The sequence below is a fragment of the Callospermophilus lateralis genome, chromosome 12 (assembly GCF_048772815.1).
Source record: "Callospermophilus lateralis isolate mCalLat2 chromosome 12, mCalLat2.hap1, whole genome shotgun sequence".
Classification (NCBI taxonomy): domain Eukaryota; kingdom Metazoa; phylum Chordata; class Mammalia; order Rodentia; family Sciuridae; genus Callospermophilus; species Callospermophilus lateralis.
In genome coordinates, this window is record NC_135316.1 from 87,965,456 (window position 1) to 87,986,192 (window position 20,737).

Sequence of the window (20,737 nt, forward strand, 5' to 3'; positions counted from 1 at the left end):
CAAATTATCACATTGTACTATTATGTGTGCTCCTCAAAAAATTGCTACAAAGAACCCGACAGCTCTAATTTGAAAGTAGATTGTGAAGGAGTTTCGTATCCACAATCAGGACTTTTGTTCGGGGTGGACTACCCAGATGATTACAGGCATTTCTGTGAGAATATCAATGCCAGCATGCTCCCCCAACCCTGGCTGCTGAGGAGAAGTAGCACCAACGTGTCTATGTGAGAAGTAATAGACTAAACACTCTGTTAGGTTGAATCACACAAAATTTCTATTTTTCTTATTTTCTCTCACCAATCTTCTGAGGTAGATATTATTATTACAAGTTGGTAGATGAGGCAACATGGTCCAGAAAGATTGGACAGCCTCTGCAAGACAGCATAGCCCTTAGGGCAGAAACAATAAGGTCTGCACCAGCATTGACTGAATTGCTCTTTCCCTCACAACACAGTGCCACAAGAGCAGGGAACAGAGACCTAGCCTCCTGGAAATTGGCCCATTGCTCCCAAATCCTTCAAATGATCCCTGTTCCATTTCCCTGCTTACTTTCTCATATAACATCTAGGAGGCATGTCTAATGTCCACACTATTCTATCACACATCCAAGATCACACCTGTGGCCCTGCCTAGAAATGGAACCATCTGAGCAGTGGTTCTCAAAGTATGGTCCTGGATAGCTATGTCAGCATTTCTGAGAAATATATCAGAAATGTGTATTCTCAGGATTGATGAGTTGGAAGGGAAAAGATTCTGACTTGCGATCTCTTTTAAAGACTCAGAGAATCTATTCTATGTCATACAGAAATCATATATGTATGGGGCTGGGGTTGTAGCTCAGTGGTAGAGCACTTGCCTAGCATATGTGAGACACTGGGTTCAATTCTCAGCACTGCATACAAAATAAATAAAATAAAGATTCATCAACAACTAAAAAAGAAATCATGTATGTAATCTTTAACATATCTTCCCTCCCACTTTTTTTCTGATTGAAAAACATTTCCAAATCACCCACCCTATAAAATTCCTAAAAATTTTTTTTTCATTCAGCTTTCTTGCCTAATTGGTTGGCCATCTGTTTTGGGGAAAAATAGAAAAAGCAGAATGCCAAACAAAGGCCATTAGTAAAAAGCTCTTTCAAAGTGTCCCTGAATAAAACCTTAACGTATTAGGACCTTACATCCATGTCTGAAATGAGAAATCATGTTGTGTATTTATCCAAAAATATTTGTTGAGCATCTACTGTGAGCCAACCCCTACCCCAGTGGGAGGTTTCTGGAGTTTATCTAGTTATTATTAAAAAATGATTTGTGCTTATGAAATACCACATCAGTATCTTCCATAATGTTCAATATACACACCACCTTCAGTACTGTGACAGAAATACTTACACATGGATACAGAGTTTCTATTATAGCATTATTTGTAAAAGCAAGAACCTGTAGATGGATGACACACAGGCTTTCAATTACAGCAATTTTTGTAACACCAAAAACACGTAGACAGTTTAAATGCAGGAACATTGTTAACTGATTCAAAGGAATATTTAAAAAAAAAAAAATGACTGGCCCAGCCTTGACAAACACAGAATAGAAATAATCTCTGACATATTAAAAAGAGGTTTCATAGCAGCACACTTCACAATAGCTAGACTGTGGAACCAACCTAGATGCCCTTCAATAGATGAATGGATAAAAAAAATGTGGCATTTATACACAATGGAGTATTACTCTGCACTAAAAAATGACAAAATCATGGAATTTGCAGGGAAATGGATGGCACTAGAGCAGATTATGATAAGTGAAGCTAGCCAATCCCTAAAAAATAAATGCCAAATGTCTTCTTTGATATAATGAGAGCAACTAAGAACAGAATAGAGAGGAAGAACATGAGAAGAAGATCACCACTAAACAGGGACGAGAAGGGGGAGGGAAAGAGAGAGAGAAGAGAAACTGCATGGTAAAGGAAGGAGACCCTCATTGTTATACAAAATTACATATAAGAGGAAGTGAGGGGAAAGGGGGAAAAAAAACAAGAGAGAGAAATGAATTACAGCAGATGGGGTAGGGAGAGAAGATGGGAGGGGAGGGGAGGGGAGGGGAGGGGAGGGGAGGGGGGATAGTAGAGGATAGGAAAGGCAGCAGAATATAACATACACTAGTATGGCAGTAGGTAAAAAAGTGGATGTGTAACCAATGTGAATCTGCAATATGTATATAGGGTAAAAATGGGAGTTCATAATCCGCTTGAATCAAATGTATAAAATATGATACGTCAAGAACTTTGTAATGTTTTGAACAACTAATAATAAAAAAAGAAAATGAAAAATAAAAATTAAAAAAAGAGAAGGAAAAAAATTAAAATATATATGATCCAATTTATGTAAACCCTCAAAAAAATGAGATTTCATTGGGATATATATAAACACATAGGAAAAGATCTGAACTCAAATTATCAGCAGTAGCTACTTTTAGGAAGGTAAGAAGGCTGGAGTGACTTGCACTTTTTACTTTAGATCCTTTTACTCCTTATATTTTTGTTTTGTTTTTTCTTTGGGGGTTTTGTTGTTGTTGCTGGGGTTTGTTTTGTTTTGGTGCTGGGGATCAAACCCAAGGCCCCATGCTCTACCATCGAGCTTCCTCATATCTTTTTACTCTGATTCATATTATTGGACTATTTCATTGCCACAATACTTTACTTTAATATTTCTAAAAATAATTTTAGAATATTGAATGCCATAGAAATTAACCAATGAGAATAAACAGAAGAAAAGCAATTTAGGGTTTAGACTGCTAATTCTCAGACTAATGTTGCTTATCTCTGAGTGAGAATGAAGTTAGTCTAATGCTATGTATCCCCACAACCTAAGATAACTCTGTGAACTCCAAGTATGAAAGAATATAGGAAGAAAATAACACACTGCAAAGATGTTTGCAGAAGCAGCCATCCTGCCCTTGTCAGGCCCCTGGTGCTCCTCTGTGACTCCCCTGAGGACACAGTGAGACGAAAAGGGGAGGTGTGGATACATCCCCTGCCTGGAGGGTTCTCACTGTACCTGTTTCTGCTAGAAGAGATGCCTTTGGAAGGTACTTTCATGAAGTACCCAGCTTTTGTGTCAGCACACTGCTAAATACACTAGGTCCACCAAGAGGAAATGTCCAGTGACTAACCCCACTACAGCACTAGGCCTCACTGTAATCAAAAGGATGTCGCTCGGGAGGGTGGGAGTAATAAAAACAGTTCGGAGACTTAGCCTTTCTGCAGAATATAGTAGGGAAGTTAATGAAGTGACTGGCCCAGCCTTAACAAACACAGAAGGCAGGAATGCTGCCACCAGCGGAAGGAGCCCCCTTGTCTTCTTGCCCTGACTCTTCCTTGCTTCTCACACAGAGGGGGCCACAGCCAGTGAATACAAAGCTCTGATGACTGAGCTCAAGATCTTGACCCACATTGGCCACCATCTGAACGTGGTTAACCTGCTGGGAGCCTGCACCAAGCAAGGAGGTAAAGGAGAAGTGGGGTGGGTGCTGATCCATCATCTCCCATACACAAGAACTCTCACACACAGCTTCTCCCTCACCTGCAGGAAAATGGATTCTCAATAGATCCAGAAAAAAATAGTCTATCCATTTATGGAAGGGTACTCCCATGCTAGAAATGCTTTCCCAGTACAGTTAATCCAAAATTTGGAAGAGGACCTCCTTTTAAATCTCCTTCAAGAGGGTCTAGGTCAAGTGGAAGGCATTTTTATATCAGGATGACTAAGGTAAAGGTGTAAAAGAATTAATCACTACTGGTGGGATACCAGGAGGAAATAATGTGGAAGACAAACAAAAGGGCCCTTCCCTTCAGACCCACCATGCAGATAAACTTTATATCCTGAACCAAGGGACAGGAATAGGGTTGTGCCTTTTGACTGAGGGCTCCAGAAAGTTCCTGGAGACCTTTCTTTCCACCTCGATGGCAAGGTCAATGGTTGGGTGTAGATGTGGACTCACTACCAGAAAGAAAGGTGCAAAAAAAAAAAAACAAAAACAAAAACTGTGCATACAAATGTTCTCCATGTTCCCAGTGCAGGAACTGGGGGGAAGGTGCACTGGGGAAGACGGTCTGTTAGGAGTGGTAATGGGTAGAAAGAGGAGTTGAGGGATGGAGAGGCCAGAAATACAGTCCTAGTCCCACCTGCTTCTTCGTTATCCTCGATAAGCTTTTCTCCAGTTCCTGCTGCGGCAACCTCATTGTAGTTGCCTTGGCTCTGCACCTATAAAATGCATCAGGGCTAAGGAGACCACTCACCTCCTCGAAGGCTTCTCAGCCCTGGGCAGTTAGCCATCAGTAATGCAAGCACCTATTGGGGCAAGAGAATTGCTGGACCCCCGAGACGTGATTTGCCGAGTCTTTTTTCTGGGTGGGGAGATGCACAGCTCTACAGGGACTTCCGCTCTGGTACCCTGAGGGAAGAGGAGGTGCTGTGAGGATTCCTAACAGACATTTGAAAGCCAGAAAAGTCCTGATAGTAACAGAAAACTACCCGTATGAGCTATGTCCTCAGAGCGTCTGGGCCTCCGCGGGGCCTGCTGGCTACCAGCACGCAGCCAGCCCGCTGAAGCAGTTCTCGGTCACTTCCGGTTAGACCCGGAAGTAATCCTTGTGCTGCCGGGGGAGCCTGGAGCAGGCAAGAGCGGGCCTTCAAGCCACACGTGGGACTCACGGGGCAGCTGGCTCCCTTCCCAACAGCCTGCTTCCTTAGGCCAGTGGGCAAGCTATGGCCAGCCAGACAGCATGTTTTGAGTTTTTAAAATAGTTGGGACAAAAAAAAAAAAAGGTTGAAAGGGATGGTATTCTGTGACGTGGAAATATATGAAATTCAAAGTTATATGTTCATAAAGTTTTATTGGAGAATAGTCGTATTCCTTGAGTGTATTAACAAAAGCTGATTCCAAGTTACAAGGGTACAATTGAGGAGTTGGTTGGCCTGCAAAGTCTAAAATATTAACTATCTGGCCTGCAAAGTCTAAAATATTAACTATCTGGTACTTATCATCCTCTGCTTTACTGCCTCACAAGTCCCAAGGCAAACTCAGTGTAGACACCCCCAGACACCAATACTGGGAAGAGACAGAACAGGTAGCCTATTTTCTGCCCTGGGAGGGAAAAAGAAACTGCTGAATGGTTCTGGGGCTGGTGTGACAGTAACCAGAGCCCCTCTTGCCAGGGTCTGGCTAATGGTAGAGGGTGCCTGGCATTTGCCTCTCTGTTCCTTTCTTTCTTCTGCTTTCCCTTCCTGCTCCTCCTCACACCTACCCTCATTTTTTATTGTATTTTTGAAACCCTTCTCAGGTTAAATTGCAGAAGTCATAGTGCTCATTCACAGCCTCTCATCCCTAAGTTGCATTCCTAGATTCACTAATAAAAGACAGGTTGGTTTGTGGTTTCTCAGTCCAACTGAAGGCTGATCAATGGCTGATTGACTTGGTGTGACTAAGCATGTGCTATTTTGGCTGCAGGGCCTCTGATGGTTATTGTTGAATACTGCAAATATGGAAATTTATCCAACTACCTCAAGAGCAAACGTGACTTATTCTTTCTCAACAAGGTAAGGATTTTAAAAGTAGTGTTCTTTTTAAGGACAGCAATGGGTTACCATTTAGGCTGTGGCAGCATAAAGCAGGAGAAACCTAGTTTGTTTCATTAATGAAATTAATTAAAACTAAAAAAAAATTAATTAAAACTCAATTTCTGCTCTTCTTTTTCAACATATTCCTTTCATGCTAATCTGTCATACTCTCTTATAGAGAGTGCAGACTATCATTTAATACCAGTGTATGCAGCAATAATTGGAAGTTACATGTACTAGCCATTTACCTAAATTCCTATTAAATATCTCGATAATTTTCTCTAAAACACACACACATGAAACACACTTACGTACAAACACACACATGCACAAATTAGTTAGGTTTTTTTGAAAATGATTAAATACAGTTGCCTTCGTTTAATAGAAATTAAAATACAATCATCTAAGAGACTTGTCTAGTCACCAGTAATGGGACCAGAGATTGAAATCATTCTGTTTACTTTCTACTGCTCTTTCTCCTACCTCTGACACTGTTACCACTCATGGCATCCCTAACTGACTCTGAATCAGACCTATCCATGAAATAAATACATAGGCCCAGTGACATGCACCTGAAATTTCAGCAACTCTGGAGGCTGAGGTAAGAGTATCACAAGTTCCAGGCCAGCCTGGGCAACTCAGTGAAACCCTGCATCAAAATAAAAAGTAAAAAGGCTGGGGATGTGTCCCAGTGATAGACCACTTGCATAGAATATGCAGGCCCTACATTTAATCCCTAGCACTAAAAAAAAAAAAAAAAAAAAAAAAAAAACCTGAGTTCTTAGAGCAAGCCAGACTTAAGAAATTACTGACTGAAGACAAAACAACTTACTAAAACTTTGCAGTGTGTTAAATGGCACTAGTGCTGTGTCCTTCTTTAGACTAGATAAGCCAGGGGACAATAATTCAAAATTATTTACTAGTAATCATCAACAATAATGATAAAAACTTGTAGTGTTGAAGTTAAGCACTTGGACTCCAGAATCAGACTTTCTGGATTTAAATCCTGTGCCTTCCTCTCATGAAATCTGGAAACTTGAGCAGATTACTCAATTTAACTAAGGAACTAACAGTTGAACCCAACTGATGGGATTGTCGGGAGAATGAAAATCTCTCTGTTAAGAACTCAAATAAATTTTAATAATCATCATTGCTCCAACAATCGAAAGATTGAGCACTAGGGGTGTGGCTCAGAGGTGGTATGTTTATCTAGTATTTATGAGGCTCTGAGTTAAATCCCCAATACTTCAGGGGTGGGGTGCAGAGAAAGATTGGTTGTGTCCAACTTAATGCCACCGATTTGTATGTGGATAAAATATCAGACATCTAAGGATGATGCCCTTTTCTGTCATGTGTGCAAGTCTTCACACACATATAAGAACCACTGGACACAGCCAGGAGCGGTGGTGCATCCCTAAAGTCCCAGCTGCTTGGGATCTGAAGCAGGAGAAGCACTTAATCTTAGATGAATACAAACCTGGGAAACATAGTGAAACCCTGTGTCAAAGAAAAAAAAAACTAACCAACCAACCACTGGACAGCTGACCCATATACTCATCCCCCAAGCTTTGATCAAAACAAAGACACAGGTGTTCTACCAGACTGGCAATATGTATGCAAAAATATATTTTCCTTGGTTTTAAGCCAGACTCTAATTGGAATCTTGAAGCTGAAAGGGATCCTTGTGATCAGCTAGTTCACACTCTTTTATTTATATATATATATATATATATATGAGTTGTAGTTGGACACAATAACTTCATTTATTTATTTATTTATTTATTTTTATGTGGTGCTGAAGATCAAACCCAGGGCCTTGCACATGTGAGGCGAGCACTCTACCACTGAGCCATAACCCCAGCCCCTAGTTCACACTCTTAAATATAGAGGTACTCAAAGAACTCACATGACACATAATTACCACAAAATGAAGTCAGGGAGAGAAAGACTCAGCTCTCTTGATTCCCCTTCTAGGGTTTTTCCTGTGCACCACACTGGATAAGGTGGAAAAAGAAAATGTGGACAGTGGTGCCCTGTACTGAGAACAGTACAAATTCCTTTCAGTCCTGAAAGCCCTGGACTGGGTTCAGGAAGAGCTAAGGCAGCAGAACACCCCAGGGACCTGGGCAGGATGGAACGTTTGGGTTCGTGCGTCCTTTGTTTTGAAGAGTTTGCTTCCTTCTCTGGCTATATTTAATGATTTGCCTCCCTGTGCAACTTGGTAGAGCTGTGTTTTTGTGGAAAACCCACTGCTATGTTTCACATTTAGAACCTAAAGGAATATAAAGAGAAAGTGAAGAAAAAACAAAACCAATGACTAAATTGAAAATAGAATATATTCTTTTCTAAGTTCACTAAGATCCTTAAATATTATTTGGGATAAATTTGCTATTCTGCCAGAGTTCAAAAGTTAAGTAAATTAACCTTTCTTTAACAGAGATGGTTACTGATAGACAATGGTGAATATACCATAGATTAGAGGTCAGGAAGGGAGCAGTGAGCTTGGTGGCATGTCCTAGGAAGTGACTTCTGGTGGTTGTGATAAAGAAGGCTGCCCAGAGAGTTTACATAGAAGCTGATTCCTGAGTGATCTCTGGTAGTATTTTTCTACCCACAACACTGCCAACAAGTTTCCTGCTGCCTTCTGTTGTGGGAAGGGTCTGTGGAAAACACAATTCCAGTTCCTAGCTGAGAGAGCCAGATCTCACTGCCTCATGAAGACACAAAAACAAATAATTGTATTTTTATCTGCCTTCAGGAAAATGTGGTACCCTGGGCTCAAAGCAGAGCAAATTCCCTTCAGTCCTGAAATCTTGGACTGGATTCAGAAAGAGCTAAGCCAGGAAAACCCTCTTGCAGGGTAGAGGGGTCCAGTGGTGGTGGGTAGGTAGATATTCTTTCTAAGGTCTGCCTCCCTCCTGCAACACAGGAAGGGCTCCTGTTCAGGGGCCAGGAACCTCTGTACCCTTTACACTTAACAAGGTTTGTTAGAGCTGACCCACCCAAACCTCCCTCTCTCTGTCCTCTGCTTGCTCCCATTGTGCCCTCTGGTGGAAGGATCACTCCTTTTTTGTGACATTTCTAGAAAAACCAAAGGAGTGTGGCTAATCCTATCATTACTTGTGTGCAGGTGGATCGAGGAACACCAGTGAACTTCAGCCCCTCCCAACCCCTATTTCAGTATTTCCATCTAGCATAAACCAGGCTATGTACATGATGTAGTCCTAAAGCCACTGGACCTGCAAGTTTCTAGTGTCAGAGTTTCTAGATGAATGTCTTGTTCCACATGAACACTCAGGACGTACATCTCCTTTCCTGAGCCATAGTAGGATGATAGAATTTTTCAAATGAGGAAGATGAAACCTAGAAAAGTAAGCTGACTTGCCCAAGATCACATGATTAATGGAAAAGCTAGCATCCAAACCAGGACTTGGATGCCCCATCCAGGATGAAGGGCCATGTCTAACTCATATTAGGATAGACCTTTATCTTTGTTTTAAATGGAAGCCAAAATTAAGGTTCATGTTCTTTCCTTTCCCAAGGGAATCAGAGAAATTGGAAACTACAGCCTTCTCTTTATAACTTCTCTCGGGGATTAAAGATTCTTTTCATATCATCTGAATGATGATAGAAGTATCAAAGTTTCATCTCTTTCACAAGATGGCATGTGCTATATAGGAAAGTTGCTAAGGGCACAGACTCAGGAGCAGGCCAAACCTGGGTTCAGATTTTGCCATTTGCCTATTGTATGTGCCTTTGATTACTAAACTTCTCTGAACCTGTTTCTCCACTTTAGTAAGAACTACTTCATAAAGTTATTTGGAATATTAAATAAGAAAACATATGCCCATGAACTGGGTTTGTGGCTTAGCAGTAGAACACTCGCCTAGCACATGCAAGGCCCTGGGTTCAATCCTCAGCACCACATAAAAATAAATAAATAAATAAAGGTATTGTGTCCAACTATAACTAAAAAATAAATATTAAAAAGAAAAAAAGGTATACTGGCTAATACAATAAGCATTCAGTGCATACCAGCTGCTATTAATTATCTTTTTGGGGGGTTGGGTGAGTACTGGGGATTGAACTCAGGGGCACTTGACCACTGAGCCATATCCCCAGCCCTATTTTGTACCTAAATAAGACAGGATCTCACTGAGTTGTTAGCACCTTACTTTTGCTGAGGCTGGCTTTGCACTCGCAATCTTCCTAGCCTCAGCCTCCTGAGCTGCTGGGATCACAGGCATACACCACCATGCCCCCCCTCCTATTAATCTTCTTTTATCTGGCCTAAGATGCTATCTAGATGCTCAGACAAGGGTGAGCAGATCCCACAACTCCAGCAGTAGCCAAGGCACCTGCCACCATCAATCCATCACTGCTAATTCAGTATCTATCTTGTGGAATGACATTTTCCAACTCAGGTGATTGCCTGCTAGAAGGACTAGTGTCCCCATTGCTGTGCTGGGGCTCCTTTCATTGGTGTTCTTCTTCATCTGTTCTAAGGATGCAGCATTGCACGTGGAGCCTAAGAAAGAAAAAATGGAACCAGGCATGGAGCAGGACAAGAAACCCAGACTAGATAGTGTCACCAGCAGTGAGAGCTTTGCGAGCTCTGGATTTCAGGAAGATAAAAGTCTGAGTGATGTTGAGGAAGAGGAGGGTAGGTATTCATTCCTTCCTGTCCTACAGTCTGAGATATTTTTACAACATACTGTGCATCTCTGACATTTTTTTCTTATTTATCACCCTAATAAACATCCGTGGGAGACTTGAAGGGTAATGTCCTGAGGAGATAAGATTTGAATTAAGATTATTTACAGAGTTACTAATTTTGACAGAGAACTGTGTGATTGTCTCCCCTCAGGCCTTTCGTTTGGCCGGGTCATACCCCTCCCCATGCTTGGATCTATGGGCTGGAGGCCTGGAAAAATCTCTGATGTTCATGTTGAAATTCAAATGAACTCTGATCCACTTGTTAGTTTGTTTTATGTTTTGCTAATGTTGTTCTAATAAACTGGGATTTAGTGTAATAATAAGAGCCATTACAAACAATTACAGTTCTAATGCTTTGCAGATTCTGATGATTTCTACAAGCAGCCCATCACTATGGAGGATCTGATTTCTTACAGTTTTCAAGTGGCCAGAGGCATGGAGTTTTTGTCTTCCAGGAAGGTCAGCTTATCTCCTTACTATTTTTCTTCTTCTAACAAAAAAAAAAAAAAAAAAAAAAAAGCAGGAATAAAGTGAAGTTTTATTTTTAAAGTTTTTGTTTTACAAAATAATTGCTTAAATTTATTTTTAACTGATACATTAAAACCTAAAACTTGTATGTATTACCATATGATGTTTTGATACATGTTTACATTACATAATGTTTCAATCAAGTTGAATATATTCATCTCCTCAGTTATCTTGTCTTTATGGTGAAAACTTCCAAAATCTTTTCTTCTTTGCCAGGCATGGACACATGTCTCTGCTATAAATCCCATTTTCCTAGTATTTGCTTATACCTATTGTCAGATCAGTCGGGGCAGGCAGTGGCCAAAGGAGGCAGATTTAAAAGGGCCGCTGAACAGGCTTTATTGAGATATCCTCCAGGGTGGAACTCAATCAGATCCACAGAGGGGACAGGAGAAGGGTCTGAGGAGAAACCGTGTGGAAGCTCGACCGGACTGGACTTTTATGGGGCTTACAGCAGGAAGGGAAGGGCTTGGGACAGGAAAAGGTGTTTCTAGGGTCCCTTGCCCCCTTGAAGTTGGTCAGGGGAGTTGGCTGAACTCTAGGATTGGCCAGGGGGTCCTGTTAATTGACAGGCCTTAGTCAGGAGATCTGGCTGATTGACAGGCCTTTCCGTCGGCATCTGATTGATGTTCTTTTCCGGTGCAGGCTGCTTTGTTCTAAGATGTCACTAAGTCACCACCAAGTTGCTGCCACCGACCTAACACCTATGTCCTTTAGTGTAGAACAAACTCAACTCAGGTGCCTGAATTTGTCCTGTTATGAGGAGTTTTGAGAATGATAAATCTGGGGTACCAAAGAGTAGAATTTAATACCAAGAGATTCAGATTGGACAAATCCAGCAGCCATTCTCCACAGTACCCTCTGGCATGTTTTCAAAATTGGTCAGAACCCCAGAGTATAGGACTTCCCTGGAGAGCATCTATCATTCCATCTACAAAGGGTCCTCCCACAAATCCACAGCTGGATAAAATCTGACCCCCACCAGCCAGAATAAAAGGTTATGGGGATATTTTGCTTGGTGACGAAGCTCAGATTGCCACCTTGGTTCACCAGGATGCTGTTTGCAGACAGTAGCCCACCAGAGTCAGAGCATTTCTTGACTTTCAGGTCTCAAAGGACTTATATTTGTAAAGAAATGCTTCATGTTTATGGTCACTCCATGTGCGCTGAGAGTGGCTTCCTTCACAGCATGTGAGAGGGATCTTCAAATTAAGAATAATGACACTGAGGAAGCACAGGAAATTAGTTAGTTAGACTCAGGAAATGCATTGATTATGCAATTGTTTTATTATAGTGCATTCATCGAGACCTGGCTGCGCGAAACATTCTTTTATCTGAGAACAACGTGGTGAAGATTTGTGATTTTGGCCTTGCCCGGGATATTTATAAGAATCCCGATTATGTGAGAAAAGGAGATGTAAGTCAGCTTGATGTTTATTTATCTCATTTATACCCTGTCATTTTAAAACCACAGACCAAGGCCCTTGGTAAATATTTATACTTCCTCACCAGTAGTCTCTGAAAACTGTCCTGTGCTTTGAAGACGAGCAGTCCAGAAGATCCATAGAGCGCTTGTATGGGACTCTGAATAGCCACTGTCTCCTGGTTCTATTGTCCCTAATCCCTAATCCCAGATCTCCTGACTAACGCCTGTACCGGTCCTTTCTGAAGCACTGCCTGAGACTTGCTAACCAGAGAAGTGTTTAGTTGGGCCCTGGTAAGGCCATATCATTCCTTGCCGTGGGCTCCTATGGGAGTTCCTTGTACCATTGAAAAGAACAGCCTGGACTCTTTCCCTCAAATAAACCCAGATGATTGATTCAGCAGGTGTGTGTACCTCCGGAGAGGGTGGAGTTTATCTCACTGGGAGGAAATTGATTACCTCCCCTGTATGCCTTCCATGCCTAGCATCTCCTTGCTGGCGTACACCGGCCCCCTTCTCCATTTGTTTTTGAACATAATGTTATTTGTCACTTAGTAGGTGACCTCTTGTGTCCTCTGTGGGTGATCTCTCTTCTCTGACCTCTACCATGAGGCCTTCAGCTTATGTCTGAGCTCTGATGACTACTCTACAGCTACAGATCACCTAGAAGTCTTGCTCAACCATTTTGCTGGCCCCACCCCCAGACTCCCTGATTTAGTAAATTTTGGGTAGGGCCTGAGAATTGGCATTTGTAACAAGTTTCTAGGCTGTGCTGACTTAGCTGGCCAGGACCATACTTTGACAACTACTACTCTGCTGTCACTTTTTAAAGGAGGGGAAAAAAACAAAACTTTCCTTGGAGACCTGGTCTTCACAGATGATATCTACCTGTGTTATTGTCTGTTCCTCTTTTCTGTTCCTTCTGTGTCTCTTTCAACCCCTTCGCTCCTCCCCCTTCCTTTTTTCTTTGTCTTTCCATTATCCCATACTTTTGCCAGTCCCCATCCATCCAACTCCCAGGGCTAACTCACTGGGATTCTTGCTATCTGGAAGAGAAGGAAAATTTGTCTGCAGGCCTGAAAACCAGCCATATAGTCTTCTAAGTACTAAATACTTGAATATTAAACTACCTTTCTTCTTCAAATACCTTTGCCTGTTCTCTGTATTGAATGACTTATTTGCGGGGAATGAGGGAGCTAAGAATTGAGCCCAGGACCTCATACATGCTGAGCATGTCCCCTACCACTGAGCTGAATCCCCAGACCTCATACCATGACTTTTAAAATCCTGTCTTTTTGCATAGGAATGCCTTTCAGACTTTTCCTTCTTAGGAAAAATTCCAGAAAATCATCACAAATTTTCAGGATGTCCTCTAATTCAGATCACTCTTTCCCAAGCCTTCAGTGTCCCTGTGGAATGCAGCCTCCTCCCCCCTTCTCCCCCTCCAAGCAGAGTGGGGCAGGGAAGATTTCTTTCAGAACCATGGAGTTAGATCTGAGGGGCTCAGTAAACATTCATTGCCTTTGGAGGGTTCTGAGTAGTATGCAGTGCAGTCTTCTAGCATAACACTGCACACCCTATGAGTTTTCTCTGTTTGGAAAGCATGGCTTCTCTAAGAAATGATGTCTGGGCCAAGCATTAATGTGAGAGGTGATCCACAGGCACCTGAGTTGGGTGCTTTTTTTTCATGCCCTTCTTCTCAAGCGTGCCTTGCCTTCTTCCAGACTCGACTTCCTCTGAAATGGATGGCTCCTGAATCCATCTTTGACAAAATCTACAGCACCAAGAGTGACGTGTGGTCTTATGGAGTGTTGCTGTGGGAAATCTTCTCCCTGGGTAAATTTGGAGGAGGGAAGAGATCAAACAGCCTAGAAATAAATGTATCCATCTTCTGTCAAGCATCCTTTGACTAGACACAACCTTGAGATCAGCACTCAAATTGCAAACTATAGAAGGGGCATGGATCCTGGTCGCCTCTCAGTACAGTCATGATGTGTGTGTGTGTGTGTGGCTTTTACAAACATGAACAAGGTCAGACAGTAGAAAATCTGGAATCAGGTCTATCTTTCTCTGCCCTTTGCCCCCTTCTCCATTGCCTCAGACACCCCCATATCTAATGCCCTTACCCTTTTCCTCCCTGTAACACCTGCTCCCTCAGAATTTCTTCTCAGGAAAACACCTGATAAGCACAGCTGAAACATGGGGAAGGTGTCTTTAGATAAAGGAGGCATCAGTGGGTCCACTGCATGCCATGGGGGCTGCAAACCTAGTTGTAGCTGCAGCAGGGATTGCCTGCAGCTTGGGGCCAGTGGTGATGCTGCCTCCTATTCCACATCCACCCAGCACTCCCAGGTCTGGGTGCTGGTTTATAAGAGCCAGAGAGATCCAGCCAAGGTAGTTATACAAAAGACAAGTAATAGACAGTGCCTCATCCCAGAAGGGGACAGGAGTTTCTAAAGGGGGTGAAGATGGGATTTGAGACCTGGCGAAGTGGTGCATGCCCATAATCCCAGCAACTCAGAAGGCTGAAGCAGGAGGATGGCCTTAGCAACTTTGCAAGACCCTATTTCAAGATTAAAAATAAAACAGACTGGGAATGTAGCTAAGAGCTTAAGCACCCCTGGATTCAATCCCCAGTTAAAAAAAAAAAAAAAAAAAAGATAGGTTTTGAATTGGGAACGAAGGGACAGGGTCCAAGGAAGCAGACAGAAAGAAAAAGGAGCTGTCTTTTCAGTGCCTCTGATATTAGCACATGACACAGCCCTACATTGCTTTATGCAAGTAAACTATAAAGAACACTGGTTATATAGATTCTGCCTGCAATTCACCCACTGAGGGTTTCTAGAAACCTTGCTGGAGTTCTCTTATTCAAAAGTGTGCATGGAACCCACATCTGCTCCCAAATACATAGTAATGATGTGAGGCCTCCCAAACACAAGTTCTAGCCAAGAGTCTTATGGACTTTGCCAAAAATTTGCCTTTCCTAGCAAATAAAAGTCATCCAGTAACATCCCTGGTTTCCTGTAATGTGTAAAAATCATTCCCCTGCTTTCGATGACAGGCACCTGTAGCTTCCAGTCTTTGAAAGCCACTAGGCCTTTGCAGTGACACAGTGCCAGCACTGCATGTCTCCCAGCTGCTTCCTACCAGCAGTAATCACAAGAAAGTGCAAACATTCTGAGATAGACTAGATTTGTGGGCTGGAACAGAACCGACTGGGAGGCCTTACCCACTTGTACACTCAGTCAGGGATCCCCTTAAAAGGATTGCTTATAGGAGAATCTTAGTCACGCTGGCAAAGGGCAAAGTCTAGGTGCCTCTGGAACCTTCATCTTTGCAGACTCCTGACCATGAGCAGCCCCCAACCCATACCACTGAACCTTGTTCTGGAGTTCAAGACACTCCCCCTTTAGGCCTGTCATAAGTGTTAGTCCCCAGTGCTGTAAGACTTAAAATCACTGTTACTGAGGTAGGCCCAATCCATTAAATAGCCTAGTCCATTGGCTTTCTAAAGGTCACTAACCTGAGGAATGAGACTCTAGTGATGGGATTTCTTGTGGGGACAGAGCAGGGACTCTTCATATTATTCCTTCCCCTGACCAAAGAAATAGGAGCAGCCATAGGAATGACATAATACACTAAATACCATGAGACCAAACAGTGAAGTATGTGTCTGTGTTGCTAACCTCCTCTGTGTCCTACCCTATGTTGACATCCACTTCAATCACCATGTTTTATTATTCAATCGTGATGTACAATTACAATGTCTTACTACTAAATATTACTTTAAAGGGAGGAAAGAAACACTGAATTGTCCCCTTATGATATTTTGTGCCCTGAAACTATAATGTGCCTGTGTATCCCCACTCTGTCTCCTGCAGGTGGGTCTCCATACCCAGGAGTACAAATGGACGAGGACTTCTGCAGTCGCCTGAAAGAAGGCATGAGGATGAGGGCCCCTGAGTATGCAACTCCTGAAATGTGAGCCAGCTTCCTTCATTCCTCACCACAGCACCTCTGAAGGGAGTTGATGTGTTAGAATCCCCATCTTGAAAGATGCAAACAGTTATCCTTTTCTTCAGGGTTCCCTGTCCTCAGTCTCTATTGGGCCCTTCTGTGCTGGGAGTGTTTTCCTGAAGTGGGATACATTGTCCTTGATTCATCCCACTATTTCCTCCTGACCACTGGCATGACTTTTCAAGGCTCTAGCTGGGAACTGAAGTTAGAAATTTAGTTTTCAGGTATAAATCCAGGCAAAAACAAATAGACCACCCAATAAGAGAATGCAAGACCTTGACCGCACTCACTAAGTGGGAGCCTAATGAGCTAAATCACCACATGGTCAAGGGCCGGAAGTACCTTTGACCATAAGTCCAAAGGTGCTACAGACCCACGAGAGGCATGCTTTGGACTGTCGGACAAGTAGTGTAGGAGGGGGAAAGAAGAATTCTCTGACCAAAGCTATGATTATACTCCACAGAAGGAGACCTGGGCCATGTACCTTCTTTAAAATCCTTTAGAAATAGGCTCTGCTGCTGTCCGGACTCTGAAGCAGACAGCTTCTTGAGGTGCCTTCCTGCTGTACCGTCCTTCTGGTGACTCTAGGAAGGTGACAGGCTCTGTGTGAAGGCTTTCCCATTGTTGGGTTGTACTTGCTCGCCTCTCTTGTGCACTCTTTTCCTGAGATTATGTGCGTGTTTTGCAGTTTGAGGACTGATCAGGAATGTGATGACACTTGCAGTTTTGTGGAGCTGCTGACAAGGACTTGGGCCTCTCTGAGGCGGCACCGCCTTTCCTGAGCAGGCAGGCACCCCCCCCCCATCCCACCCACACAATGGGGTCCTGTCAGAGTCCTGGGATGGCCTTTGGGGAGGAGTCGGGTAGTGAAGGAAGCGTGGGCTTGGCCAAAGGGCAAGGTTGCTGGCTCTTTTCTTCATCATCTTGGGATAAGGCTAGGTCAGATCCTGGACAGGGAGCTGGATGAGGGAGACAGAGGACTCAGGCATGAAGGCAGGACAGGGGAGCAACCTGCAAGCAGGGAAGAGGCAGGAGATTGTTTTCATCAGTCTTGCATCGTGGCCTCTTCAGCAAAGCACAGGAAGTTTGAGGCAAGATCTCTTTCTGGGACTGCAGAGTGAAATAAGCCTTATGAATTTTCACTTTCTTGAGTCCTTTAACTCAGTGGTTTAACATGAGATCATTTTGCACTTTATGCTTCCTAAATGTTTTCCCTATGTAGTCTAATGTGAATTTCCCACAACCTTCAGGATCAAGTAGAACAGATATTATAATCTGAATTTGACAAGTATCAAAACTAAGACTGAGAAGTATGCCCTCTGTCATCTAAGTGTAGCAGAGGACACAGATTTAGAAACCAGCCCCTGTACAGATTTCCTTGACCACAGAGGTTGTTAAATTAGTAATACATCACACATTCCCCAGCAGAAATGGTACTCTGATAAACCTATGTGTGCTATGCATTAAATATGTCCTTCACTTTTATATAATCTGAAAATCATAAATTCTCAATTACTAACAATAATAATAATTGCAGTTATTTTTACACAATATTAACTAAATGTTTATTTAGTGCTTATAAGTGCCAGACACTGTTTTAAGCACTTTTAATGTATATTAATTTGCTTCATGCTCATGACAACTCAGTAAAGTATGTGATTCTATTAACTCCATATTACAGATGAGAAAGCCAAGGCACAAAACATTGCTAATCAGTTGAATAAACTCAGTCTAAGTTTAGAGACCATAACATCATCCTACATACCAGTAGGATCTGTTTCCAGTTCTCAGCCAGGTTCTGGTCCAGAATAACTCTAGATGTACAAAGTAACCTCCACTTTGGACTAAAGATTCCCCTAGATTTTATCAAGGCTTCAAATCTTTATATAAATTTCCTCCATGTAGCCCCTGAGCCCTAAGCAACTTGTAGACAGGGATGTGGTTTCTCAATTCTAGGAAGAAGGTCAAAGGAGTGGAATCTAGAAATGAGAAACCACAAATGAAACTAGAAAACAGCCAGTGGTTATAGGTGGTCCCTATTGCTAGTTTATTTTACAAATTTTAAAAAGTAAGATGTGACTTGGTGAGGGGCTGAGGCTGTAGCTCTGCTGTAGTGCACTTGCCCAGCATGTGTGAGGCACTAGGTTCGATTCTCAGCACTGCATATAAATAAATAACACAAAACAAAACCGAAACTGAATGAAGCAAAAACGGAATAAAAAATCGTTGTATCAATTTTCTCTTCCTCAGGGCCGACAAACTTCAAGCCTTTAGTCAACCATTTTTTCCAGTTTGCCTGAGAAATTTCTAGGAATAGGCAGCTTGAAAGAAAAACAAAATAAATCAAAAGAAGAACACATTGTTTTTTGAAATGGTCACCCATTCTCTCGCCTTCCCTCAGGGGCGAGCAATTTCACTTACCCCCAAGCTTCAGGCGTTCCGCGTATGAGCCACCAAATGCTGCAGTCTCTGGCTGGGCACAAATCACGAGTCTCCACACAGCTTGTAGATTCAAACAGCAATTCTTTATTCCCGAACTCACACCGGCCGTCTACAAACACGTTCTGGGGGAATCCACGTTCCCTGCCCAAATCCACTTCTGCCCAAATCCACTAGTCTGCCCAAATCCACTCCACATGGGCTTCTGTCTCCCAAAAATACTGTCTGACCCTAAGAACTCAAGAGGAACTCAGCAGCAGGATACGCCCTATTCTAAAGGGGGAACACCCTAATCTCCTATTATGCTAAACTGCCCTATTCTAAAGGGGGAACACCCTAATCTCCTATTATGCTAAACTGCCCTATTCTAAAGGGGGAACACCCTAATCTCCTATTATGCTAAACTGCCCTAGTCCTTGAGCAAGGTCACCTTTCAGAAGTCCTTCCACTAGACAGCATGGGAGTAAGCTGGCAAGGAGATTGTCATACCTACTTGGCTGATGGCTCCCAGCAACCCTTGGAATACATACACCATTGTTTGCCTCTCAGAAGTATTGTTAGTGAATGGTTTTTCTTGTTGTTAAGACTTTGGCCAACATGGAGATATATTTTATATATATATATATATTATATATTATACAGTGAAGTCCTTACTGCCTAATTGGTAATGATGTTAAAGGAAGTCTAAGGGGACCCCCTTTCAGATTTCAGTGCTAGGAACAGCCACACTTCTTATGAGTACCCAATTTGTTTTTTAACTCCTAGCTAATATGCATCATAAAATTGATTATTTCTTGGTTATCTTCAAAGTGTTCAGAATCCTGATGTAACTTTTGCATATGAACTTTTCCCATAGTTTTACCTTTTTTCTTATTTTTATTTTACTTTCCTCTTCATATTCTTCTCTTCTTTAAACTTTTCTGTATTCTTACTATCTTCACTGATTACCTCATATACTTTGAAACAAAATAGGGATATACGAAAGAGAGCTACTAAAGGCACACATCTGACCAGGAACAGGGGTAGGATGACTATTGGAGTTTCTCAGACTTTTCCCTTAACAACACCCAATTCCCAGCCCTATGATAATGTCTGCAATGTGACAGAAGAATTCATGGAAGGAACAGAGCTGTCTCTTCCCAGAAACCAGTCTAACTTCCTTCATGAGATATTTATGAAGTATTTACAGGCCAGATCCTGCACTAAGTGAGGGTTATGGAGATGAGGTTCCAGGCCTCATAGTTCTTACAGACTAGTTCTGACCAGTTCCAAAGTCCCAACCCATTTAGATTTTGATCTGCCTCAGTCAGAGTCCTCTCTGGTCCAGAGGATCTTCTGAAAAAAGAGATAACTTAAATAAACATTACATACAGAACAGAGAGAGCCCAAAGAGAATAAATCCTTAATCCAGTGTGCGTGTGGACCTCTGGCATGTTTTTCATAGAGAGGAGTAGATAGAGACCTCTACTCCAAGCAGACATGACCAAGAAATAAGCCCAATATCTTTACATCTAAAGTGATGGAGGAGAAGAATCACAGAAAAAACCTGTTGAAATTGGATTCACAGAATAAGATTTGGCCTCTGAGATATTAACACAGATGTTTCAAATCCAGAAGCCTGGCTTGTACTTTTTTACCTTAGTGTCAAGAGGCCAGTTTGTAATAGGAGCTTTGAAATGCTGGGCAAACAATAATCAGCCATACACAGGAACCTTGCACACAGTACAAGGAACAACTGAAGTCCACACTTTTGGGGACCTTACCTTTTAGAAGCAACCTGGGTCATGTACCCAGCACCCCCTCCTGTATCTGATACAGAGCCTAAAATCAGAGAACTGTGAAGACTTGAAAGTATAGTTATTGAGATGTTGGCTTAAACTGACTTCTGTTACTACCCAAGAATGAAATAGGAACTGCCAACTATTCATCCATGGTGTTTGCAGCTATTTTTAACTTTCAGGACACTGTCCTGATTTTGAGAGTGAGTGTAAGAACAT

The 20,737-nt window shown here is 42.3% G+C and overlaps 1 protein-coding gene across 1 annotated transcript in view; it reads left to right on the forward strand.

The window, feature by feature from the left end:
• Flt1 (fms related receptor tyrosine kinase 1) overlaps positions 1-20,737 on the forward strand; it is a 173,323-nt gene that overhangs the window by 143,240 nt on the left and 9,346 nt on the right. Inside the window, exons 19-25 of the mRNA XM_076872583.1 lie at positions 3,391-3,504; positions 5,508-5,596; positions 10,124-10,280; positions 10,695-10,792; positions 12,156-12,278; positions 14,009-14,120; positions 16,166-16,265. Coding sequence (XP_076728698.1) covers positions 3,391-3,504; positions 5,508-5,596; positions 10,124-10,280; positions 10,695-10,792; positions 12,156-12,278; positions 14,009-14,120; positions 16,166-16,265 — 793 coding nt within the window. The remainder of the gene's footprint in view (positions 1-3,390; positions 3,505-5,507; positions 5,597-10,123; positions 10,281-10,694; positions 10,793-12,155; positions 12,279-14,008; positions 14,121-16,165; positions 16,266-20,737) is intronic.